Source organism: Schistocerca cancellata, chromosome 4 (assembly GCF_023864275.1).
Source record: "Schistocerca cancellata isolate TAMUIC-IGC-003103 chromosome 4, iqSchCanc2.1, whole genome shotgun sequence".
NCBI lineage: Eukaryota > Metazoa > Arthropoda > Insecta > Orthoptera > Acrididae > Schistocerca > Schistocerca cancellata.
The window spans coordinates 613,460,784-613,487,263 of record NC_064629.1 but is presented as its reverse complement, the minus strand read 5'-3'; the positions used below and the strand labels follow the sequence as shown (position 1 = coordinate 613,487,263).

Below are 26,480 nucleotides of genomic sequence, written 5' to 3'. Positions count from 1 at the left end.
GGTGACAGCACAATGCACCTAAAATGAAAAATGTATGTTTTTGTGGGTGTCTGGATACTTTCAATCACATAGTGTATAAATATAAACTAAAATATCTTGGACAGCATTAATTGATGTGAAAAAGGTCATAAAACAGAAACATAGATCACAGAATCATAGCCGCAATCATATGTGATGTGAAAGTCAAGAAAATATAGACACAAGTACCGATCGATGCTCCCCTCCCCCCCAAAAAGCACCACACACACACACACACACACACACACACACACACACACACAATATGGCAATAGTAGCTGAAATAGGCCTATAGCGATAAAGGAATTCAATTAAGCCCCAAAATTGGAGTCATAATGTCGTTACCAGACTTGATGTCACTGCGGCCCCAGAAAAACATAAATTGTCATCAAAATGTGCCAGACACTGTCTCGGTTGCAGCCCTTGAAAGACTTCGTCTAACAAGCCCTGAAATGTGGCATATTTTTCAACCCAAACGGCATATGGCAGTACTGGTAGTGTACTGATGAGTCCGTAAATGCCATTTTTGGTCATTTTCTGGTGGCGTGTGTAGCTAATGGTAGAAAGATCAGTGATGGGGGAAACACTTGCTGTGCCCCAAATTGTGTAAGGTTTCTATTATGTTTGGTATTAGGTACACATACATAATCATATGACACTTAAGGTATCTGTAGACACAGCAAAAATGATAAGTTCAGGTACCATCAGTGCTTCTCTTCAGTCAAATTACCACCAGTGTTGCCAAGAACTAGAACTTTCTTCAATAATGCCAGCCTGTAACTACTGCATAATGAACTCCTCCATCACCAGCTGCAGGTTGTGAATTGCACAATACGATGTATCCTACATGGATGTCACATTACCAGCTGGGATTCTGTGTTGTCAGGACACTGGCAAAGATCCATGAGCATTAAACAAGTCCTCAAATACTAGTAACAACTCCTCTATCACTCATCTTCCCTTTCCTTCAAAAAGTTTCACTTTTTCCTGTACTGCAGTTACACAGGCAGCTTTATTATGCTTAGGGTCTGAATTCATCCTATCCTGATCATCATCTTCCAAAATATCTAAATTGGCAACCAACAAACTCTTAGACAAGTCCATGTCTTTGGTTCCAGAATTATCTATTTGAGTGGGTACAAGCTGCTTACCGTCTATGTCCCATGTGGATACACCTCTCCTGCATACGAAAAACATAATTTGTCTAATCATCATTCTCTCTCAGAGGCTCATCCGTGCAAGATATAAATATACCTTCAAATCCTACACTCAACCATAGCAATTTCCCAGTACCATGTGGTACTTTATCGTGCAAATGGATCCTTACTGACCTTGCACATAGCTTAATTGATTCATCTTTTACAAGAGACTAACCTTGCAGCACTACCACACTGAAAACAGTTTTCCGCAGACAAAATAATGTCCCACTTAATTGCACAGTACATTGCAAGTATTCGTGTGTTGCTTACATAGGAAATACCATCCTAATATTGTATGCAGTAACTGTCACCTGTTTGAGGCAAAACTTAGATACACTCCTGGAAATGGAAAAAAGAACACATTGACACCGGTGTGTCAGACCCACCATACTTGCTCCGGACACTGCGAGAGGGCTGTACAAGCAATGATCACACGCACGGCACAGCGGACACACCAGGAACCGCGGTGTTGGCCGTCGAATGGCGCTAGCTGCGCAGCATTTGTGCACCGCCGCCGTCAGTGTCAGCCAGTTTGCCGTGGCATGCGGAGCTCCATTGCAGTCTTTAACACTGGTAGCATGCCGCGACAGCGTGGACGTGAACCGTATGTGCAGTTGACGGACTTTGAGCGAGGGCGTATAGTGGGCAAGCGGGAGGCCGGGTGGACGTACCGCCGAATTGCTCAACACGTGGGGCGTGAGGTCTCCACAGTACATCGATGTTGTCGCCAGTGGTCGGCGGAAGGTGCACGTGCCCGTCGACCTGGGACCGGACCGCAGCGACGCACGGATGCACGCCAAGACCGTAGGATCCTACGCAGTGCCGTAGGGGACCGCACCGCCACTTCCCAGCAAATTAGGGACACTGTTGCTCCTGGGGTATCGGCGAGGACCATTCGCAACCATCTCCATGAAGCTGGGCTACGGTCCCGCACACCATTAGGCCGTCTTCCGCTCACGCCCCAACATCGTGCAGCCCGCCTCCAGTGGTGTCGCGACAGGCGTGAATGGAGGGACGAATGGAGACGTGTCGTCTTCAGCGATGAGAGTCGCTTCTGCCTTGGTGCCAATGATGGTCGTATGCGTGTTTGGCACCGTGCAGGTGAGCGCCACAATCAGGACTGCATACGACCGAGGCACACAGGGCCAACACCCGGCATCATGGTGTGGGGAGAGATCTCCTACACTGGCCGTACACCACTGGTGATCGTCGAGGGGACACTGAATAGTGCACGGTACATCCAAACCGTCATCGAACCCATCGTTCTACCATTCCTAGACCGGCAAGGGAACTTGCTGTTCCAACAGGACAATGCACGTCCGCATGTATCCCGTGCCACCCAACGTGCTCTAGAAGGTGTAAGTCAACTACCCTGGCCAGCAAGATCTCCGGATCTGTCCCCCATTGAGCATGTTTGGGACTGGATGAAGCGTCGTCTCACGCGGTCTGCACGTCCAGCACGAACGCTGGTCCAACTGAGGCGCCAGGTAGAAATGGCATGGCAAGCCGTTCTACAGGACTACATCCAGCATCTCTAAGATCGTCTCCATGGGAGAATAGCAGCCTGCATTGCTGCGAAAGGTGGATATACACTGTACTAGTGCCGACATTGTGCATGCTCTGTTGCCTGTGTCTATGTGCCTGTGGTTCTGTCAGTGTGATCATGTGATGTATCTGACCCCAGGAATGTGTCAATAAAGTTTCCCCTTCCTGGGACAATGAATTCACGGTGTTCTTATTTCAATTTCCAGGAGTGTATATTCGTGGAAATATTTGGACCCCACCTGAAAACTCAGTATCACTGAACCCAGTGAATGCAAGTCGTTATTGCCCACTCCACATAACTTGGAGCATGGTGGGTGAAATTGCCTCTTTCCCATGAAGTCCAAACTTGTCAGAGACATGTGTGCACCTGTTTGTAACAAAAACTTGTGTTCTCTGCTATCCACTAAGCCAATTAAGCAAAATTCTACCTCTATACAGATTTAACTTCTGCTAAAATTTACTGGGAGCACTGCTTGGTGCCCCCTTTGCCATTTAACACTTCGTTATTCCTATTCCATAACATCCTAAATTGTGACTGTTGGCAGCTACGCTGTATGTGGCTTGACTGCCCAAAATGGTAACATTTGGCATCAGCAGAGAAAATACTCTTTTTATCATGGACTAGTCATAGTGTTCCTCATAATGCTGTTGCCTTTCTTATAGCTCCAGCCAAATATTCAGGAAATTTGACCTGTGGCTACCACCAACAGAAATCTCTTAACACCCTTTGCTCTGCTTCTCCCAGAAGAACCTATTCACTTCATCAGTTTCTGTCAACTGTACATTTTGACATGGTTTCTTTGTTGTCTACATGAAACTTTCAATTAGTTCGTCGTGTCTTAGCAAGACACTATTGAACTGTTCATGATAACAGCTATAACGCTGCAACAAGTCTCTTCTCAGCACAATGAACATTTGAGTATTTGCTAACTCCTAATGATATGTTACATATGTTTTTGCATATCCTATCAACTGTGACTTAGCCATATGAAACATCTCTCTCTCTCTCTCTCTCTCTCTCTCTCTCTCTCTCTCTCTCTCTCACACACACACACACACACACACACACACACACACACACACACACACACACACACACACACAACTCATCTTCCTGGCTGTCAACAAGTTCTCCACAAATTCTAACACATCCTCCCCTGACTTACCCAAAGAAGGAGAAATTACGGTAACAGCAGTAGTATCTAGGATGGCCACTGATTAACTATATGAGGCCTATCTCTCAAGGCATCAAACTGCCTCTGCAAGTCTGTATGAAAGTCTGTCCTCATTTGAGCTACTTGTTCTAGCGAAGACTGAAGTGCCTGTGTTGTAATAACCTCTTGTTCCCCTGGCTTACTCACTGTAAAATCAGTCCCTGTAGGGAAAAATACACTAATAAAAATAACAGGAAAGCAGTTACTATTCAAAAAATAATATACTTTACCAAACACCCCTTAATCCTTATGCCCAAGTGCCAACCATGCACACTCTCTATTTAGTGGTGTAATGCCTAGGCATCCTGTGTATGAAACATATAACAGGCAAGGATTAAGGCCACTGTTGTTGTTGTTGTTGTTGTTGGTTGTTGTTGTTGTTGTTGTCTTCAGTCCAAAGACTGGATTGATGAAGCTCTTGAAGCTACTCTATCCTGTGCAACATCTCTGGCTCGGGACCAGACACCCTTGGAGATGCCAAGATTTCGATTGTTGTCACCCTCAGTGTCCATCCAGCTGGATGGCACTAATTGGAGTCTCAGCAGTGTTAGGTCTAGGACTGGCCAATAGATTAGTAGCTATTGAAAGCCACTGCTGATCATAGCTGAGGCCGGGTGACCCACATAGGGCCTTTGGCTTGTGCGAGTACATCTCAGCATCAGCACTAGCTGAAGACAACATTTTGCTAGATCTGGGTGTTGGAATTTTTGGTATATTTTCTCAGCATTGTTATGACAATGCCGCACCTCTGATCATCTGGGAACCGAAGGTGTGCAGCTTAAGGCCGTGGAATGAGATAATGCAGTTCGCTACTGTGGTGGACTGAGGTCTTGCACTGCGCCACCTCAGCAATATTCTGGCCATGGCAGCAGAATTTCATAGGCAGCTAGATGGCCCAGCCTGCCTGGCCATGAGTTGTTACATCTGCTCAGAGGGATGTGGGCACAACAGATACAAGTTTCTCTTTTTACAGCAAGAAACTACTAGTGAATAAAGCTTTTTTCTTTTTTTTTTTAAAAAAAAAATCAGCAGGTGAAGATGTTAGTCACAATGTGATACCTGCAATATATCATAGCTCTGGAGCACCATTTACTGAATATCTTCCACAACATAAATACATACATGACGACGATCTGTACCACATTACCTCAAGGGTGCTCTTTGCTCTTTCTGTGCCACAGAATCAGAAAAAGGTCCATCATAGTCTCCTCATTCTACATTCAGTTTTAAACAATGGAAAATCCAGGATGGAATGTAATATTATGGAAAGGATAGTTGCTACTCACGATATAGTGGAGATTTTGAGTCACAGATAGGCACAACAAAAAGACTCGCATACATATTTTTGACAGTCTTTTTGTTCTGCCTATCTGTGACTCACCATTTCTGCAATACAGTGAGTAGCAACTATCCTTTTCACTACATTCAATTTTGCGTGACAAAGGTAGTGTAGTAACTCTGAATAACAGTCATGTAGGTGCCAATTTCCATACTTAGTCTGTGGGCAAAAATGCAGCAGTAGGAGAAAAAAAATTCTCCACTTATAAGATGGGTGGAAAAACAGAAGTTTTGAAGAGGTGTACTTCAAGAACTGGGACCTGCCTCCGTGGATTATCACAATGCCGTATGCAGCTGTATAGCCATTTGGCACGACTGCACAATAATGTAATAAACTGGAGGGATGAGGAATGCCTTGGATTAGTGCTATGCAGTTAAAAATTCATCTTATTGGTTTTCCTGCCTTTATATAGTCACATACTGGCCCTTCCTCAATCCAAAAACACATCTTTCAATACACTTTTTGCTCACCATTAATTACACTAGTGCCGGCCGCGGTGGTCTAGCGGTTCTGGCGCTGCAGTCCGGAACCGCGGGACTGCTACGGTCGCAGGTTCGACTCCTGCCTCGGGCATGGGTGTGTGTGATGTCCTTAGGTTAGTTAGGTTTAAGTGGTTCTAAGTTCTAGGGGACTTATGACCTAAGATGTTGAGTCCCATAGTGCTCAGAGCCATTTGAACCATTTAATTACACTAGTAAATGTTAAAAAATAGAAGGCATGACAGTAACACAGTAAATAGGTTAACTTCATTGGATATGAAGCTTTGTAAGTAAAAAGAGTTGCACACGGTGTCAAAATTAATTTTTAGCATATGACAAAATCACAGGAAAATGTGAAGTATTAATGTAACTTTTTTTGTTAGCTACTTTTGTTGATATCCCACAGGATATCTTTTAAAATTCTGGCTGTCTTTGTATTGTATATGTTTAATGTTTTGTCTCAGTCCAACATTATGAAAATATGAGTAACTTTCTTGTGAATGTTTTCTAGATTTATTTCATGACATATTGAATAACCCAGGTTTAAGTATGTGAGAGGATGTAATTTCAGGTTGTTTTAATCAAGAAGGTGGCATATGTAGTTATATAAATAACATAAAAAGATGTGCAAAATAGGATCATTTTCCGTCAGTCACTGTATTTTAAAATGACCAGTTTTGAGAAATGTCACTGATCTTCAGTTCTGTTAAAACTTAAACATCAATTAAAAATTGAATATAATCCTGCATTTAAAATATTACAAAGCAAAATCTAAATTAAGGTACAAAAGTTCTGTAAGATAACTTATCTTGTAGTTACATAGTAACTGATCTTAACAGAGCTATCAGTTTCACTGTCATATTTGAAAGCCATACTAGCACACTGTCACTTCATATTAAAATTTAAAAAGCAGTTTGATTGGTTTGAAATGCCTATAGTATACACATAACAGGTTTATGATGCAATGCACACGCACAGTTCGTACAGAAAACATACCAGAGCATTGTATATGAAACATTAAGGAAGATTTCATGGATTTACAAACACATTTTATGAAAAGGAAAAACTACTTGCAAAACTTTTAAAAAGTTTTGCACTACTCAAATATCTTTCAAACTTTTAATATAAAGTGACAGTATGCACATATGGCTTTAGTATATCACAGTAAAATTGGTAATTCCATTAAAACTTGTTAATCTGTAGTCATGAGATTTAGTATGTTACAGAACTTTCATATTGTGATGTAGATAGAATTTGTTAGCTTTGTTATATTGTAAATGCAGGATTAATGCCCAGTTGTGGTTTGTTTATTTTTTAACAGATCTGAAGATGGACAACATTGCCCAAAACTGGTAAACTTAAAATAGAAACAGGGATTGACAGACAGAAAATAAACCTGTTTTGTGTAAATAAGTATTGTGAATAATTACTGCTAACAAATATTTCCGGATTTCATAAAAAGATGTACTTCACATATGCTTAGTGTTTAAGGTATCAAAATGATTTCCCTGAAAAATACTCTGTGGACAGTTTTCATATGAGACACAATAAATTTTGTGACATTCCTGTCATTTGCAAAGTCACCAAATAGGTTATATAAAACTGGCGGTTTTAAAATCGTGGCCCCTCTTGGGAAAATTTTAGTAGACACCCACCTTATGAGCAAGGGGTAATGGAAAAAGGGAAGGAGTGGCACAGGAGGATGACCTAAATAAGGTGAGCTATATTCAAGAGTTAACTGCGAAACAGTCTTAAACAATGGACTGTTATTGCTTTATGATTGGTAGTTGAGGTCCCTTGTTAATGAGATTCAGGATAAATTTGTTGTGTTCCTAAAAACTACAGCACCGATGATAAGACAATAAAATTAAACATTGAAATACACACCTCACAATATTTTGAGCAAACAGGCAATGTGGAGCAACTGTGTACTGAGATCTGATAGTTACTGTAACTGATGCATGCTTGAAATGAAGTAAGTCCTTTTTTAAACAGTCCATGCTAACAAATCATCAGTTTCTGGGACCATGTATTCCGAGGTATACTGTCAGATTTTTGTGTGCGTGTATTTTGTTTGGTTATTTTGTGTTTAGAAACATAGTAGCCTGTTTGAAACCCTATTGCATCCCAGAGACAGTTAAAATTATCAATATTTGCTTTGAAATTAGTGTACTGGCCATTCTATTGTCATGAATACAAAAATGAACTATTCAGCATCTTTGCTTGCATGAGAGTATACGAAATTTAACACATGGTCATGGGTAAAATAAAATTGTGTTTGTGTACTGTTTCATTGCTATTTCCTTGCCAGGAAAATGACTGGGGTTTCTGTGTAACATCAAATTACTCTGGTGTCAAACACCATACACCTTATCCCCAAAGCATAAATAATAACATTTATTTCCTAAGTGAAAACTCAGCATGGCTGTAATGCATATATATTTCAGAGTTGCAGGTGTCTAATCATACCTTATCAGTATCCATATATTTTGCAGGTAATTGTCTAGTGTACATATTTAAATATCTTCAAATTTACCAGGTCCAGCAACATCTATTGGATAAAGTGTGGCCTAAGCTTAGGGTTTTAGCAAGGTCATCACCAACAGACAAATACACTCTTGTCAAGGGTATTATCGACAGCAAAATAAGCGATAGTAGAGAAGTAGTTGCTGTGACAGGAGATGGAACTAATGATGGTCCTGCATTGAAGAAGGCTGATGTAGGATTTGCCATGGTATGTAAATATGATAGTGTGCCAGTTAGTAATTTTAAGTTAATGGGTTACAGTATCTAAAAATTGTTACCCCCTTTTTTCTTTAGGGTATTGCTGGAACAGATGTTGCAAAAGAAGCTTCAGATATCATTCTGACAGATGATAATTTCAGCAGTATTGTCAAAGCTGTAATGTGGGGCCGCAATGTGTATGACAGTATAGCAAAGTTCCTACAGTTCCAGCTTACAGTTAATGTGGTTGCTGTCATTGTCGCTTTTATAGGAGCTTGTGCTGTCCAAGACAGTCCACTCAAGGTACAGTTTTTTGGTGATATTTTATTCCAAAAACTTAATTTTTGATTTCAAAAATTACTTCTAACAATATGTTTGGAGTTAGTTTTGTGTACAAAACATATAAAGACTGCCAGTTAACTTCCTGCATTTTTATGCCTAATCAGCTCAGATTAAATTATTGCTGTTCAGAATTTGTAAATAATAATAATAATAATAATAATAATAATAATAATAAACCGAGGGTGGTGGTCGTGGTGGTAGGAGGTTCATGTGTGCAACTAATGTTGAGGGTGAGATGAGAGACTGACAAAAGTACATGAGGTTGGCCACGCGTTCTAAGAAGTTTTCAACCAGACAATCGTAGCTCATTGTAATACAGCAACCAGCCTTACACTTAGTTCAAAATCTTCCATTTTAGTGGTTTCAACAACAAAACTGACACATCAAGGATAAGTGGAAACCGATTATGTAGAAGACATTAAAATACTTCAGGATAAAAGCAACAAAAATATATTCTAATAACTAAACTTTTGGTATCGCTGAGAGCTATTTTTCCTTTTGTAATCTACCATGAAACATTTTGAAACTCCGTTAAACAATGTATCTAAGTTAACTGTAATTGTTCTGTTTTAGACTATTTTCTGTTGTTGTAATTTGATATCTCTCTAACAAAGTGTGTGTAAATTACAGTTGAAACTCTTTCCTTGCTAAAAGTGTGTGAGCAAAAGTAATGTAAATGTTGTTAATTTCAGGAGAAAGTTCTCATTCCAAGGAATACACATTACAGTTGTTTGGAGCCAAGTGGAAGGCCTAAACCAAATGCTCAGACGATTCTGTGACAGAAGCCTCTTGGCAGATAAAAATGGTGCAACAGATGGATACTTGAGCCTAAGGACCTTCGGCTTTTTGGGGGGGGGGGGGGGGGGCGGTGGCAAGTGAGCTACCGACAGAGCTATCCCAGCGTGACTTACTGCCTGCTCTCATAGAAGTAACGCTGTGAGGGTGGATCGTGAGTTGTGCTTGGATAGCTCAGTTGATAGAGAGCACTTAACACTGAAAGGCAAAAGTCCCAGGTTTGACTCCTGGTCTGGCACAGTTGGTTTTAGTCTGCCAGGAAGTTTCAGATCAGTGCACACTCACTGCAGAGTGAAACTTAATTCTGGATTCTTTGACCATCTGAAACCCAGATGTCTTGATACCAGCTATCAGTTTATGCATTCTAATCTATGCTGTTAAATGGACTGGGTGCTATAGTTGCTGAGTATAAGTGGTGTGCATATGAAGGTTTTTAGGTTAGAGGAACCCCTCCATTGTGTCGGTGATTAATTATGTGCCATAATCAGAGAAAAGAGTGGACCAGCCTTGTTAATAATGGAATTCTTCCTTTTTTGTAGGTTGGGAAGAGATGTTAATGTGATATCAGTTAATTGCACGAACATCTCTGAGCTAGTCTAACTGATTAAAGGTAACAATATTGATGTAGTACTAGGTATAAAAAGCTGGTTCAAAGTGGAAGTGACCAGCAGGGGAATAATAATTTCAATTGGAATAAATATCAGAGAGGCTAGAAACAAATGATCGTATCCTACTTGCTGCTACAAAGAATACTACATTATTTAGTGAAGGTACAGATTCTAAATTTGAAATAATCTGGCTGAAGGTAAGCATTAGAGCTAGGCTCAACAATGTATTCAGATGCTTCAGTGGTCCAACCGCCTTTGCTGCTGCTGCTGTACCTTCACTAAATAATGTAGTATTCTTTGCAGCAGCAAGTAGGATATGTTTTGTAGACATTAAAATTAATAAAGGAATGTCTAAGATATACTCAAAACATCCAAAGATCATAGGCATACTTACTGCTCCTAATCAAAATTTATTATTCAGAATATTGTCAATATTGTGGTGAGGAAAATGTTAAGATAACATGCTCCATTCTTTAAAATTAGCCTGAAGCTAAAAAGAAAAACAAAATATTTTATTGTCACTGCCAATATGATTAGTTGTGGCACTGTGTAAATTACTGTGTGGAAAAGATCATGTGGCAGTGTCTTACCAGTGTGACAGCAGGGCAGCTCTGTGCAGGGCAAGGTTAACATGGCATGCATGAACAACAGAGAGAGACTAGCTGGCTGACAGAACGGAAGCTGTCCACGTGGACAGTGCGATGTCATACAGTCTTGACTAAGAGCACTGTGTCACTTTCTTTCTTTAAAAGCGAGAATAATACAGAATTTTATTGCCTACTAACACCTAATCATACAGCACTCAAAATAAACCAGAATGCTATTATGGTGCCTTAATTCCAGTTGGTTATTCAACAAGAATTTTAAAAAAATCACTTCCTCTGATACATTGAAAAATTGTTTTTTCCTTTTTGTGAAGTATTTTTAAATTTTCTGAAGGGCTTGTGATGCTGTGTCCTCTTTCAGATAAGTGTGCTGTTAATATAGTCCACGGGTTATCTTGTTTGAAATGGCCTACCAATTTGCCCTATATGCTCCCTGGTCATGTTATTGTGATAGTTCAGGATCCAATTTCCCAGCTATAGAATGGGAGTTCTGTTACATAGCACAGGTGCCAGGGCAGTAATTCATGTTGAGTCTTCTGAAAATCTCTGTAAAAATTAGGGCAGTTGAAGAGCTGACTTACAGGGCCAGTGTCTTTGATATAGTAACTAAGAGGCCTGAACTTGTCAGATTAGTTAATGTGGATGTGAACTGGGTGAGCACAAGGCTGTTTGAGTGTTGATGACGAGAAGTGTTGAAAAGAATGTTAATAAAGGTAAGAAACCACTCTTACTCACAAAGAGTGGTAGGAAACAATAATAAGTTTGATCTGGTAATGAAGTTGTGGATCACAAATGGATAAATTTCAAAACCATTGTCCCCAGGTGCTCTGAACATGCATATTCTGGAGATTTTATGCATCAAAAATATATTCTCCTTCACTATTTACAACAGTTTGCCCATGCTGGGGTAAATTCTGATTCTGAGAATAGAATTCGTTTGGTTTTGAGGTGAAAAAATTGAGCCATGTTCAGAGCACATTTTCATCAGAAAAGGAAGTTTCTTGAAGGTTGTTTGATAGAGTGCAAAAGGTGAAAATCTGAGGTTGCAAGATCAGGTGCATAAGGTGGGTGCAGAATGGCTTTCCATCCAAACTCCTGTAGTCTAGCAGAATCTGGACGGGCATTACCATGGAGTAGCATCAATTCACGCAGTCTTTCTGGTCGTTGTTCTTGGACTGCAGCTGCAAGACATCTCACCTGTCAACAGTAAATGTCAATGGTGATGATTACATCTCGGGCAAGCAATTAGTAGTACTCCACACTGACGCTGTTCCACCAGATTCATAACATTATCTTTTGTGGATGCATGCAGGTCTTTGTATGGGAAATTTTTGCTTTGCTTATGCTCAACCATTCCTTTTCATTATGTTAGCATAGAGTGACTTTATTGTCACCAGTAATGATACAGGGTAGAATGGTCAGTGTTATTCACAAGCCAACTGATGACAAGCAAGCAGAAATGCACATATGGCAACCTGCTATTTTTTGTGGACTTGGCTTAGAGCATGCAATACCCATACACTCGATTCTTGAACCTTCCCTATTGCATGCAAATGTTGCACAGTGGTGGAATGATCACAATATCTTATCTGCCAATTTTTGAGTACACAGATGTGGACCATTGTGGGTTAATGCATTTAAATGGTCTTGATAAAAAGCAGCGGGTGTCTTGCAGAACATGGAGAGTAACTAATGTCAAAACAATCCTCCTCAAAATAAGAAAACAATTTTCTTGTTTGCTTTGGCCAAGGGCATTATACCCACGCATGGCGCAAATGTTTCCGACTTACTCCACTACTGTCAACCCCTACTGAACTCTAACAGGAGAGGGCCACGCGGGATTAGCTGAGCAGTCTTAAGGCACTGCAGTCATGGACTGTGCGGCTGGTCCCGGCGTTGGTTCGAGTTCTCCCTCAGGCATGCGTGTGTGTATGTTTGTCCTTAGGATAATTTAGGTTAAGTAGTGTGTAAGCTTAGGGACTGATGACTTTAGCAGTTTAGTCCCATAAGATTTCATACACATTTGTATCTAATAGGAGAATACATTGGAAATGTTCAGATTTATCCTCTTGGCACTCTGTTTTCTAACTTTTACAGCTCCAATCAGTGTCTTCAAATGAACAAAATGACAATATGTAAATTCAAATAGCAACAGTGAACTACAAATAAAATATATGATCGACAAATAAACCCATAGCAACCAGAATACCAACATCCAAAACAAAAATGCTACGAACTTGGTTACCAACCTAATAGTTACATAAAACTGCTGCAAAAGTGGACTGTTTAATCACAAACTTCAGGAAAGTCAAAGCTTTATTGACAAACAAACTGAACAAAGTCTAACTGAGCAGGAGGAGAGCAACTTGAGAATTGTTTAGTGAATAGATCTGAGGAAAAATGTTAAGAATTCTTGATCTTACATAAAATCAGTAAGTGGAGCAGAGTCAGTTGAGTCATTTGTTGACCATATTGGCACTGAACAAAAGATGACAGAGTAAAGACTGAAATACAGAATTCAGGCATACAAAATTTTCATTGTAAAATATCAGAATAGGTGTGTCGTTTCGGATGTCCTATGGCCACCGAAATGTCAGGTTCTGAAGTAGGTGATTGTGGACTAGAAATTAAATTAAAATCACTTGACAATAGAAAGGCATCTGAATCTGTAGGATTATATTATATCAGCAGTTTATTGTGTGTTACTGGAGCAAAGGAGGATCAAAGTGATTTGACAAGATACATACAATTATATTTTTATATTGCTAATGTCAATCAGTTGTTGTTTTTAAATGTTTTTCATATTCACATATTATGGTCTGTTTGGAAGACAAATTTTTCTTGGGAGTCAACCTGGCCTGTGCTAATGAAGAACTTACAAAACTTGGTGCAGTGTTCTTTCATGATATCGAGAGTGTGCAATAGAAAAGGGTGCTCAGTCTATTACCATGTTTCTAGACTTCCAGAAGGCATTTGATACAGTTACACACAGTCATTTGGTGAACAAAATATGAACTTATGGAGTATTGGACCAGATTTGTAACTAGATTCAGGACTTCCTAGCAAAAAAAAAAGAGCTCAGCTTAACCTGTTATTCTTAACGGGATGAAATCATTGGATGAAAATTTACAGTATTTCAGGGGAGTGCTGTAAGATTGTTTCTGTTGCAGTGCTGTCTGTGGGTGGGTGCGTCCATGATGCCGTCTGTTATAGGAAATATGCAATGCCAGAAATTTGTAGCAAGTCATAGGAAGACCTGCAGTGTCTGCTGGTGATGGCTGCAGAGACTAGTAATGGCTCTCAATGTAAATAAACAACCATTATGCATAAATAGATGAGTTGACCTATCACTGTTTGATTACACTCTTGGAAGTAAGCTTATGATAAAAGGAACAGTCACAAAGTGCGTAACTTAGGTGGATGTGGTTTGTAGGCTGCTTCTCACACCCGACAGGAGGGTATATGGCCAGTCTCAATGACTAACATTTCCAGATCTGAAAATTAATGTGCTCACCACATGAAGACACAGGATAAAGGCCGGAAAAAAGAAAAAAAAATAATTACTTCAAATGGGATCTAAGTAATTGTATACACAAAGAATTGTGCTCTCAAAGTTCATGATCATTCTGCAACGTTATTTCACCGCAGCAGATTACATGAAGTCCCTACTCTGACAGGTGTAAATGATCCTAACATTGATGCTCTTATTAGAGCACAGCGTGAACTATTTTCAACTTAAACAAGATCATTCAGTCAGTACAGGTGGGTTATTGCAAACCTTGAGCCATTTACTGGTAAAGTGAAAAATCTTGTTACATATCACCTCTGTCTTTTGTGTTTGTCTTTTCTATGTGACTTTTCAGTTGGCAACTTCAAATTATTGCAGGCTGTGCAGATGCTGTGGGTGAATCTGATTATGGACACACTGGCTTCATTAGCTCTAGCAACAGAGATGCCTACACCAGATCTGCTTCTCCGGAAACCTTATGGAAGAACGAAACCTCTTATTTCTAGAACAATGATGAAAAACATTTTAGGCCAAGCAGTGTACCAGCTCTCTGTCATTTTTGCACTCCTTTTTGTAGGTAAGACTTGTTTTCATCATGTGCTGTTTTAGACAAATTACAATTTTTTTTTCTCGAACTGGTAACTGTAAATGTGTGAACCAATGAACTTGATTCTGTTATTGGAAAAAGAAGCCCTTAAAAGGAAGTTATTTGAAACATGCCTGCTAGTTTCAATGACTGCGAAGAGGTGTTTTATTTGTTGTGCGCAGTTACTACCAATGACTAAAAGTTCAGATTCTAAACAGTCTGTTGCAATGTGTGATCTCTTATTTATACAGAAATACCAGATTTATACAGAAATACCAGATTTAGAGAGACAGTGCACAATTAACATATTTTAAATGTAAGTTGTTTACCATGTTCTTTTCTCTTCCAAAGACAAAGGAACAGGCCAACTGCAGGTGCTTTAGCAGTTTCTTAGGTCAGGTGTAACAACAGATTTCCCTCTTATGGCAGAGCACAGTTGAATAATGAAAGTTAGTGAGGTGATGACATTTACAAGCAATGCTACTGGTTGTGCATGGGGTGTAGTTGGATTTTTAGTGACAAAATATTTCACTGTATAAGTAATCACAAAGAAGACAGTTGTTGAAATTATGTGAAACACTCTTGGCAATTTGTGTAGTGTTTATCCAAAAAATAAATTACCTAAACAATTCCACACCTCTTCAGTAGTGTGCAATGCTCCTTTTTTTGCCCTGGTTGACAATAGTAGCACATAAGGACATGGGCAAGACATTGCAAGCAGTAGAGAGCAACCAGTAAATAGCCACTACACAGGTCAGAATTCACAGTAAAATATGTGCACATCCCTTTGATTCAAACACCCAGTGCTCAGTAAGACTGGAGTCGGAGTTTCCTTGGAGAACTAGCCAAAACCTATCTTGGTGATGGAGTGTCGGGCAAAGTATTCTGACACAGTGTGGAAATGGGGTAGATGTTTATTGCATTTGCTGTCAGAAATCTAATGATCAACACAGTTGCTTCTCTAAATATGTGTAGAGAGCTGTAGTTTCCAGATAAATATCGATAAAATTCTCTACTTTACTTACAACTGAACTCATGTTACAGTTTACTTTCAGATTTTCATATGTTTTTATTTTATTTGTGTAATGTGGCCAGTGTTGTCAGTAAACTCAACAATGGCTTCAAAGGCTCACTAAATTTTTACATATTATCAAGTGTAAAGCATTTATATTTAAGGGTAGTTACCAGGTTATATAACAGTTTTTCCCACTGTACATATATGAGGAATGAAAGGGAATTTGTATGTGATTCATCAGTATATAGTGTATAAAATTCGTAATACAGTGGCAACAACAATGGCTCTCTAACCTGGCTAGGCACAGTTAACTGAGCTTGGATAACATACAGGTACACCATTCCATTCTGCCAGTTTAAGTTGATCGTAGTGGCTCGTGAACAGTGGCATGCCATTATTGTGGTTATCTGTCGACAGATCTTTTCAGTGGGTAAGAGATCTGAAGAATGTGCACTGAGGTAGGTCAGGTCAGGACAGTACATTACAGTACAGTACAGTACAGGTAATGCAGAGCTTATGTCATCTAGTGGAATGTAACACTGCAGGGACCACAAAGATAGTGTGCAGCAAGTAGCCTTAACCATTAGCAATGTTACAGCTGCTGTCCAAATTAATATATTCAAGAACCAGAGATGTTGATTTTCTAGGCACCCTATACTGTTACACCGTCTGCAGGGCGCACAACACAGAATGACAAATGCAGACTGGCAACATTCATTCTTCTCAGAATGTCCACAGATTGATGCATCTACTTTGACAATGAATACATAACTGGGATTTAAATAAAAAAGTGTGGTGCCACTCCTGTGTCCAAAGTTGTTGCTGGATGCACCACTGATGGCAAGCGTCTCAACTGCAGCTTAAAAGAAAACTGCGACGATGGTCACCATACTGATAATTCATCATGCCCCAGACATACACTTTCCTTGTGTGTATATGGGTCTTTCTGCAAACAAGCCTTTCCTGACTCAAGGTGCAACACATGACTGCACAAACCAGCATGGCCAAAAGAACAATTTATCTGTTGTATTAAGCATTAAATGTGTGGGGGCCAGAGAGATCCTGTGGGGTATTAGGTATGACCTCCCAGAACCCATAGATTTTGTATTTTTGTCTCAATTATAGGATCTTCACCAAGGCTAGCAGCAGTATCACAGAACTGTAAACAATAGTCTCAATAGGCCATAGTCACCCCAGTGTAGAATTCAAACATATGCTCCTAACCTGAGACATAACACTGCATAGTCACACACATGATACAAATCAAATTTATGAATGATAAATGTAGATGCAGTTACTCCTACCCACTTTGTATGGTTGTGCTGAAATGTGGTTAATGTGAATATCTGAGTATGTAGCAAATGCATGCCAATTGATGTTTATGGTACCACTTTCGTAGTGTTCTAACCATAAGGAGGGCAGCAGTGTACATAGCTATATCATCAGTGAACTATCAAAGGTGTCATTTGGTAGTAGTTCTTAAGGTACTAAAATACATCATAAAATACTGTGGCTGTGTTGCACTTCGGGGAAAATTTCAGTTCTATCTAAAAATCTAGAAACAGAGACTGTTCACCCAGCTAGGCTTGCTAGCCACTCCATCTACATCCTATCACGGAATAAGTACCACTTAGGGATGAAATTTTATTAAAGGTATATGTGGATCAGAGCTAAGACTTCATAATTCTGTTTTGTACTAAGTTTCTAGATCTTCTCCCTGCCCTGTCTCTACCCCATCCCCTCATCGGCCCATTGAAGGTTTGGCAGAACACTCTCATGTCCTCTGCCCAGATCATACTGCAGTTGTCTGGGATCGATGGACCAGCATGGTCTGCACCATACCTACACTTTTACATTTCTCCCCCCCCCCCCCCCCCCCTCCCACCCCCGTTGTATAGCCTGTTAGACTAACTTATTCTTTTTTCTCTCTGTGCTTCTCTTGCTAGTCTTTCCAAGGCAATATTGCGGTAGAGTTACCTCTGGTAAATGGTGGGGGCTGGTTGATGTATGTCCCCTCAGCGCACTGTGCTTCGAGGGGCTTCCGGCTGCTCCCTAGATGGGGCACCGTGCTTGCATTTCTTGCTCTGTCTCCATGTCGTCTTTTTGTGCATTAGCTCAGCTTCACTGATAGTAAACCTTTGGGTTTTCTCCTCAAGCCTAATGACCTAGTAGTTTGGTCCCTCCAACCAACCAACCTCCCTAGATCCCAGCTCCCCCCTCCCAGCTCCTCCCTCCCAGCATTATTTTACATTAATTGAGTGAAACGTGTGCAAAACTTTCAAGATACTGACACTCATAAAACTTAGACCATTCTTGCTTCATGTCAAATATTAAAAAGGTCCTGATGCAAGGCTATGCAGGAACATAAATTCATTGCCACGTTGACTTTTTTGTTTAAGTGTCTTACTCTTCCCTCTCTTGTAACTAGTGTAATGTCTTTTTTTTTCCCCCTATGAATTCCTCAGGTTTCTTACTCCTAGATGTGTAATGATTGTAGCAGTTCAAGTAACTGATCATGTGATCATGCATCAAGTAATAAATCAATATTGGGTGTTTATCTAGTTGTGCTTGAAACCTAAATTATGTGACAACACAAATATGAGCGGCCATTTAAAAAGAAATTGTAGATTTTGGTAGTATCGTGTAATTTTTTCAACAGTGAGTAGTATATAATGTGTAGTGTCACTAGTGTAAAATATGAAACCAATGAATAAACAGACTTCTGTATGTAATTATGAAACAAAAAATGTTGAAAACATGATTGCTACAACATGCGCTATGTTTGAGACATAATTGCATCTATTCACACTGGGGTATTTATTCCAACATCTAAAAGGAATGCAATGAAGCACACTTTCTTCGCTCCTCCGACCCCTCAAAAATCACCCCACTGAATAGTGGTTTTTAGTACTTTTATACCCAGAAACAATCATAAATTTGCAGTTTTGTGTAAAATTAGGAACTTAATATCTTCCCTGACTGACTACTGGCTGCAAAGGAGATGTCTTGTCTTGTGTGTGCTTCAGACAAAATGCAGTAATAGTTTCATAAGAATAAGATTACTCCTCACACTTCAGTAACACAGATCTCCTGTTTGTAGAAATGCATGGCAGTATTCTTATGGTTTACTCTAAGTGCAGTCTACAGAACAATCCCATATTTATGCATTTCATTGATTATAGTCTTGTTGTTACAGGAGATAAAATGCTAGACATTCCAACAGGAAGAGATTCACCCGTTGCTAGTCAACATTTTACCATTATATTTAATACATTTGTCATGATGACTTTATTCAATGAAATAAATGCTAGAAAAATTCATGGTCAAAGGAATGTGTTTGAAGGAATTTTTACAAATCCAATTTTCTACAGCATTTGGATTGGAACTTGCCTTGCTCAGGTAAGTGGAAAGAAATCTTGGAGATGAGTAATATTCTTTAAAGTAGCAAAAACAGTCATAACACCTATCTGTAATAAATGCTGAAAATATAAACTTCGCATTACAGAACAAAACGAAATGCAGATTTCCTAGTGATGGACGTTGGTGACATAGTTTCCTCCTCCTCCTCCTCCTCCTCCTCCTCCTCCTCCTGCTGCTCCTCCTCGTTGCTTGTAGACTGTGTCATAAGAGCCTGTTAATTACCTTTGATCAGCTAATCAGTGCAACATTTGTGTTTTAGAAAAGCAATACGTACTAATTCTATTTTCAGTTCGTTGAAATTGTGCAACATCTCCTTTAAACAAGGTAAATAATAGCAGAAATAAAAGTAAAATCTGGAATTTCAACCATTTGCAAAAATTTTTCTTGTCCAGTTTCCAAAAATTGGATGATAAACTTCGGAGGTTACATTGTTAGCCTGGTATTCACAGTATCTTTAACTGACAGTGACTGGTGAGTGATTATGAAAGGACTAGCTCTGTCACAAGATAGTCACAGGCTAATAGGGGTGTTTATTTGCCAAAACAGATGTCATCCTCAAAGCGAAACTACTTCTGTCTCACCGTTACAAATTTTGTTGGAATAGTAATTTCTGTGAGAAGTCTGAATATTTGAGTATGCTCACTGGTATGTGCATAAGTTACCTTGGGAATTACTTAAAGTATACAGCATTAAATGTTGTCATATTAACCAATAATAGGTGTTGTGTTGCTGCAGAAATTCTTTTATTTGAAATTGTAATCATTAATGAAAATAATTTTCAGTTGTTTCAGGAAGTGTTGGTACAAGAATTGATAAAATTGTTATAACCTTGATTTATTTTGCCTGTGTTCTGTGCTCATTATCCAGTCTTCTTGTCTTATTCACTCCTTCCAAGTAAACTCTTGTAAATTTTCAGTCAATAGTGGTCATCTGTTGACCCTAAATGCAGTGAAAGATCTAAAATAAAGGTAGTTAGCAGTGACACAAACCTAGAATGGTATTTTGTAACTGTCACTGTACTGTTAAGTACTTCGTATGAACTAATGACCTGTAGTCCACATATATTGTTTATACTGATAGGAAGCAGTGACATGTACAGAGGGCTCAAATAATATTATAGGAATGTTCAGCGAAGTTGAGACAAACTGTGGTATACGTGGTTACACATTTGTTGTCAGGTAGGCTTCGGATGTGTTGCTGAGGAAGGTCTTTCAAGAGAGCTTGTCTGTAAATCTATAGTTACAGTGGAATAGTATTCAGGGACAGTGCAATTGAAATCACGTTAGTAAACTAGGTAGTGCAGTAGCCAAGTTGTTTGACTAAAATTTGTGAGGAATGAGTTTCAAATCCCCCGTTAGCCAATCAGACTGAGGTTTATGTACAAATGCTGGAATAGTTCCTTAAATTAGGCCACAGACATTCTCATAAATCATATTGTAACTGCATTTATATTATACATCTAATATCATTGTCAATAAAAACATCCATTTGTGACCTGTTAAGATAGTAGCTTTTAAGCAAAATATGCTTGCAACATGTTGACATTCTTAATCTTGTTAGTAACACAGCTTCAGGCATACAGTGTACATAGTTTCCCACAATGAGAACTAGTGCAGTTGATTGGAAACATCCAGGACCAAAAGTGTGGTGTTAATTGGAAATGATTCTGGAATCTTTGGAAGACTATTTTCACATATATTGAATAATTTAAGCCCAGGCTGAAGCTACACTTGTCAAAAATATTGTTTTACTAGTTGTTATACATATGTGTCTATAGCACATTATAACTTCAGGGATCTTAAGCTTTTTGTCTGTAAAAGAGTGCATGCATGTACAAATTAGCTGTAGTCTCGGAAACTAACGCACCAGTAGCAGTGCCGGCCGCAGTGGCCGTGCGGTTCTAGGTGCCGCAGTCCGGAACTGCGGGACTGCTACGGTCGCAGTTTCGAATCCTGCCTCGGGTATAGATGTGTGTGATGTCCTTAGGTTAGTTAGGTTTACGTAGTTCTAAGTTCCAGGGGACTGATGACCTAAGATGTTAAGTCCCATAGTGCTCAGAGCCATTTGAACCATTTTTGAACCAGTAGCAGTGCTCAGACATTGTTACAATGTGTGATGTAATGCTTTCTTATCCATTGCTACCATGCAGATAAGGTACCAGCCATACCCAAGTATTCATAAGTGATTTACAAAAATATAATTCTACCCTTAATTTAAGGTAGGGGAGGGGAGCAAAGCAGAGGAGGAGAGAATCTCAATGGAAATGAATTTGTTACATATTCACAAAAATGATTCATGGTATGGTCATCCTTAATCACATTTTTCTGATGTTGTAATATAGGCAGATTACTCGGGAACACCACCCTTCCAGCTGTAGTCTTCACTGATAGTACTTCTGACTTCACTACTGGTATTTGTTTCTTCACTGTCTCTATTTTCAACACATTCCTACCAAAATAGTTTTCCTCACTACCATCCAGGCCACTGAACACACTACTCTGTAGGAATCAACATGGATTCCGAAAGCAGCGATCGTGTGAGATCCAACTTGCTTCATTTGCTCATGAGACCCAGAAAATATTAGATACAGGCTCCCAGGTAGATTCCATTTTCCTTGACTTCTGGAAGGCGTTCGATACAGTTCCGCACTGTCTACTGATAAACAAAGTAAGAGCCTATGGAATATCAGACCAGCTGTGTGGCTGGATTGAAGAGTTTTTAGCAAACAGAACACAGCACGTTGTTCTCAATGGAGAGACGCCTACAGACATTAAAGTAACCTCTGTAGTGCCACAGGGGAGTGTTACGGGACCATTGATTTTCACTTTATTTATAAATGACCCAGTAGATAGTGTCGGAAGTTACATACAGCTTTTCGCAGATGATGCTTTAGTATACAGAGAAGTTGCAGCATTAGAAAATTGCAGCGAAATGCAGGAAGATATGCAGTGGATAGGCACTTGGTGCAGGGAGTGGCAACTGACCCTTAACATAGACAAATGTAGTGTATTGCGAATACGTAGAAAGAAGGATCCTTTGTTGTACGATTATATGATAGCGGAACAAACACTGGTAGCAGTTACCTCTGTAAAATATCTGGGAGTATGCGCACGGAACAATTTGAAGTGGAGTGATCATATAAAATTAATTGTTGGTAAGGTGGGTGCCAGGTTGAGATTCATTAGGAGAGTCCTTAAAAAATGTAGTCCATCAACAAAGGAGGTGGCGTACAAAACACTTGTTCGACCTGTACTTGAGTATTGCTCATCAGTGTGGGATCCGTACCAGATCGGGTTGACGGAGGAGATAGAGAAGATCCAAAGAAAAGTGGCGCGTTTCGTCACAGGGTTATTTGGTAAGCATGATAGCATTACGGAGATGTTTAGCAAACTCAAGTGGCAGACTCTGCAAGAGAGGCGCTCTGCATCGTGGTGTAGCTTGATCGCCAGGTTTCGAGAGGGTGTATTTCTGAATGAGGTATCGAATATATTGCTTCCCCCTACTTATACCTCCCGAGGAGATCACGAATCTAAAATTAGAGAGATTCGAGTGCGGACGGAGGCTTTCCAGCAGTCGTTCTTCCCGCGAACCATACGCGATTGGAGCAGGAAAGGGAGGTAATGACAGTGGCACATAAAGTGCCCTCCGCCACACACCGTTGGGTGGCTTGCAGGGTATAAATGTAGATGTAGATTGAACCATTTGACTAGAGACTCTGGTGATACTCTACACCTTGAAGAGAGAATCCACTCGCATATCAGACTGACGGATTGCTTGTAAATCTTGACAAATGGAGTGAGTGTAAGACCCCTTCAAAAAGCCAATTGGAATAATATGTTCAGAGATCATCCCTAAAATGCTTGTCTACAATGATATCACGCACCTGCAGTTCTACCTTCAGGTATAACGGCGAGGTCTATCTTCAGTGTAGCAACTTTATTTAAGGTACAAAGTTATTTTTAAAGGCATCCAACACTATCATAGCTATCGTACCGAGCAGTGCATCAGGTCAGCATTTTCAAGCAGTGGTTAGCCAGTTCACAATGAATTTTGTTGTCCTCTAGCCTTTCTTTGCTGTAGATCATCAACCCCTAAGGATCAAGTACTAATTTTTCAAATAACATAAGGCTTGGGGGTGGGGTGGTCAGCTTCATTCTTCCTGTTGTAACTGCTAACATCATGGTAATTCATTGTTTTTCTTTTCCAGTCACTTTTAATGAGATAATTTTCCCTCCACTGTAGTTCACTGTCGTATTTCTCACAATGACACAAAAATGGGTGAATGTCGTCAGTGTTGCCAATCTGGTGTAAACAGTAAAAACTATGCTGCTACTGCATTTGGATAATGTACCTCTGGAAGTTGTTGAATTCTTCAGTACAATCTTGTGGCAGTCTCAATGCTAGTGAAGGACTTGGACAGATTGAGGGGCCACTCACAGGCATAAACGTGCAGCACCAGTTCATACTACCACAGAATTTTGTCTGTGGTATCTTCAGGTCAAACACCATTCATGCGATTCTTCCAAACCATACTTTCTTCCAGTTTCTCTGTTGTTTCTCTATAACAAATAAGAATTTGAAATGTTTCACTGTAGCTGCAAAAAATTCTGACGCTTACTGCTGAACCCTCCTGTCTCCTACCCTCACTGATGTTACCACTCATTGGTGAAGACTAAATTTGCTATTTAGTTAGTGAAAAAATTGTGCACCCTGTCATGTAAAATAACTGTGCTGTGAATGAGATAATAGTGATTGCGTAAGTGAACTGTCAGCAGTTGAGGAATTACAATGTTATCTTGTAAACGAAAATAAAGTTCCAGACAGTAGCAATATTATTGTTTCATTTCAAACTAACAAATGAGTGCCATGGATTTTGTTTCTGTGATGTGAAAATATAATGGTATTTGTAGGGTAATGCATATAAGCTGCACCATAAATTCTTTTTTACCAATTTGTGAAAAAAGTGTGGGTTATAATCAAGCAAATATGGTATTTGCTTTTTGCTGATTCTTCCTACACATTATAAAAATTGAATTGAAAATGCTTCCTGAAACACCAGAGAGAACATCCATGCTGAATTTACGAAATCTACTCAGTATTATTTTAGGTAGGTGTAAAAGTCCATGCCATTCATTAGGTTGGCACCACTGCATTTAGAAGCCACCTTTTTTGTTATCAATTGTATTCATTCAGTTTGGAGTAAGAGCATTATGAAGAAGAGCCAGTGTTATTTAAAGCTAATTTTGGTGATATTCAAGGCTAATCAATATGGAGTGTCAAGTGGTAGGGAAGCATGGTAATGATTTTCTCATTTTCAAGAAGGAAAATTTGACTTGGGTGATAACCACAGTGTGGAAGACTCTCTTTTTGCTGAAAACTGGCTAAATCAAGTGGTTTACAACAGTCCTAATCAAACAGTGCACGAATTAGTACAAATTGTGGAATGCAACCACACAACCATTATGTGCCACTTGCTTTCAGTGGGAAAATGCAAAAATCGGGTACAATGGTACCACGTGTCTCATGCAACACCAACAAAAAGAAACAAATAACCATATTTTTTTTCTTTTTTTTCTTTTTTGCTTGTTACCAGTTGACTTGCTGTTGGCATAAGCCACACTTTGGGAACATTGTTACAGATGATGAGAAATGGTTCATGTATGTGAACTTAGGAAATAGTGGCTCAGCCCGTAAAAAAAAAAAACCAACAGCCCATATCAAAAAATCATGTTGTCCATTTGGTGGAACCAGACTAGCATTTGATCACTCTGGATTGCTTCCAAGAAATGGAAAGATAAAAGCAGCAATGTATGCGAAACAGCTAAGGTGACTTGCTGTTGCTATTAAAAACAAAACACTTGTAAACCTATGTTGTTCCTCCATGATAATGCACACCAGCATATGGCCAGTATTATCACTGGAGCAGTTGCTGAACTTCGTTGAGAACCAATTGCTCACCATCCATATTCACTAGAATTAGTTCGATCAGATCACCTTCTTTTCTGGTCGCACTCTATCAACACTCGGGGACAAGGGTTTCATGATGAAGCTTCTCTTAGCAACTGGTTGATAGATTTCAACAACTTGAGACCACAACATTCTACAAGAGGGGTCATAGCACTGTTACCTTGATGCTGGTAGGCAGTCACTGACAAATATTGTGATTACATATATATATATATATATAATGTGTGTTGTTATATGGCAGAGTAATGTATTTTATACTGATAAAATAAAATGGTGGCAGTGTAAAACTGACAGGGACTTAAATACCAACCTAATACATAAAGACAACTGTTTGGAGCAAGCTACTTAGCACCTAAGTTTTTACACATCTCTTGCCATTTGAAATTCATACCCTGCCTTGAACGTCGTGCAAGTACAGCTCAGTTCAGGGTATTTTCATTAATTACACTAATCATAGAAATGCTATATTGACATTTAAGACTTAGCAAATCTCAAATAAATTGTCCATTAAGTTTTTTTGTAACAGTTTCATTTGACAATGAAAATGTCGGATTTTATTGACAAACTTTTAGTATAAGTACTCTAATGGTTCAGAGATAAACCTGTTTTTGCGGTTTGGCCATCTTGTCCAGCAGCGCAGGTCTCCAGTGTAAGTGTGACATCAACTGCATCAAACATGGGAAGACCCTCCAGATGAGATCTCAGATTGGACAGATGCAGTCCATCAAGGAACCTGAGGCAATGCCTGTAGAACACTGAAATATAAAAAAGGCCACTGGCAAGGGGCCCATGGAAGGAGAGGCAGCTCGATGGCCCGTATTAACAGTGGTTCCATGGGCACTGAATCACTAGTGTTCCTTAACATTCCTATTTCTTGTCAAATATATATATATATATATATGAAGTGCTGACTGTTGGCATCTGTCGGTTCCTGCTCGGGCAGCTATTCAGTAATGTGGTGATTTGGTTGTAATATAGTAACTCAGATCTGCATTACACAGTGTGCCTGTGTTCCATGTCACTATTGTGCAAACCTTTCAGGGTTTTAATGAAAGTCAGTCTAAAAATTACACATCAAACATGGTTTATGTGGCTGTGTTGACTTTATTCATATAA

At 39.5% G+C, this 26,480-nt stretch overlaps 1 protein-coding gene across 5 annotated transcripts in view; it reads left to right on the top strand.

Annotated features, from left to right (window-relative positions):
- LOC126185180 (plasma membrane calcium-transporting ATPase 2) overlaps nucleotides 1-26,480 on the top strand; it is a 391,073-nt gene that overhangs the window by 319,076 nt on the left and 45,517 nt on the right. For all 5 annotated transcript variants that reach the window (XR_007536978.1, XM_049928035.1, XM_049928036.1 and 2 more), the window contains 4 exons: nucleotides 8,334-8,528; nucleotides 8,615-8,821; nucleotides 14,755-14,953; nucleotides 19,174-19,376. Coding sequence is in view for 4 of the 5 variants with exons in the window: in XM_049928035.1 (XP_049783992.1) it covers nucleotides 8,334-8,528; nucleotides 8,615-8,821; nucleotides 14,755-14,953; nucleotides 19,174-19,376 (804 nt within the window). In the remaining variant the exon portion in view is untranslated. The remainder of the gene's footprint in view (nucleotides 1-8,333; nucleotides 8,529-8,614; nucleotides 8,822-14,754; nucleotides 14,954-19,173; nucleotides 19,377-26,480) is intronic.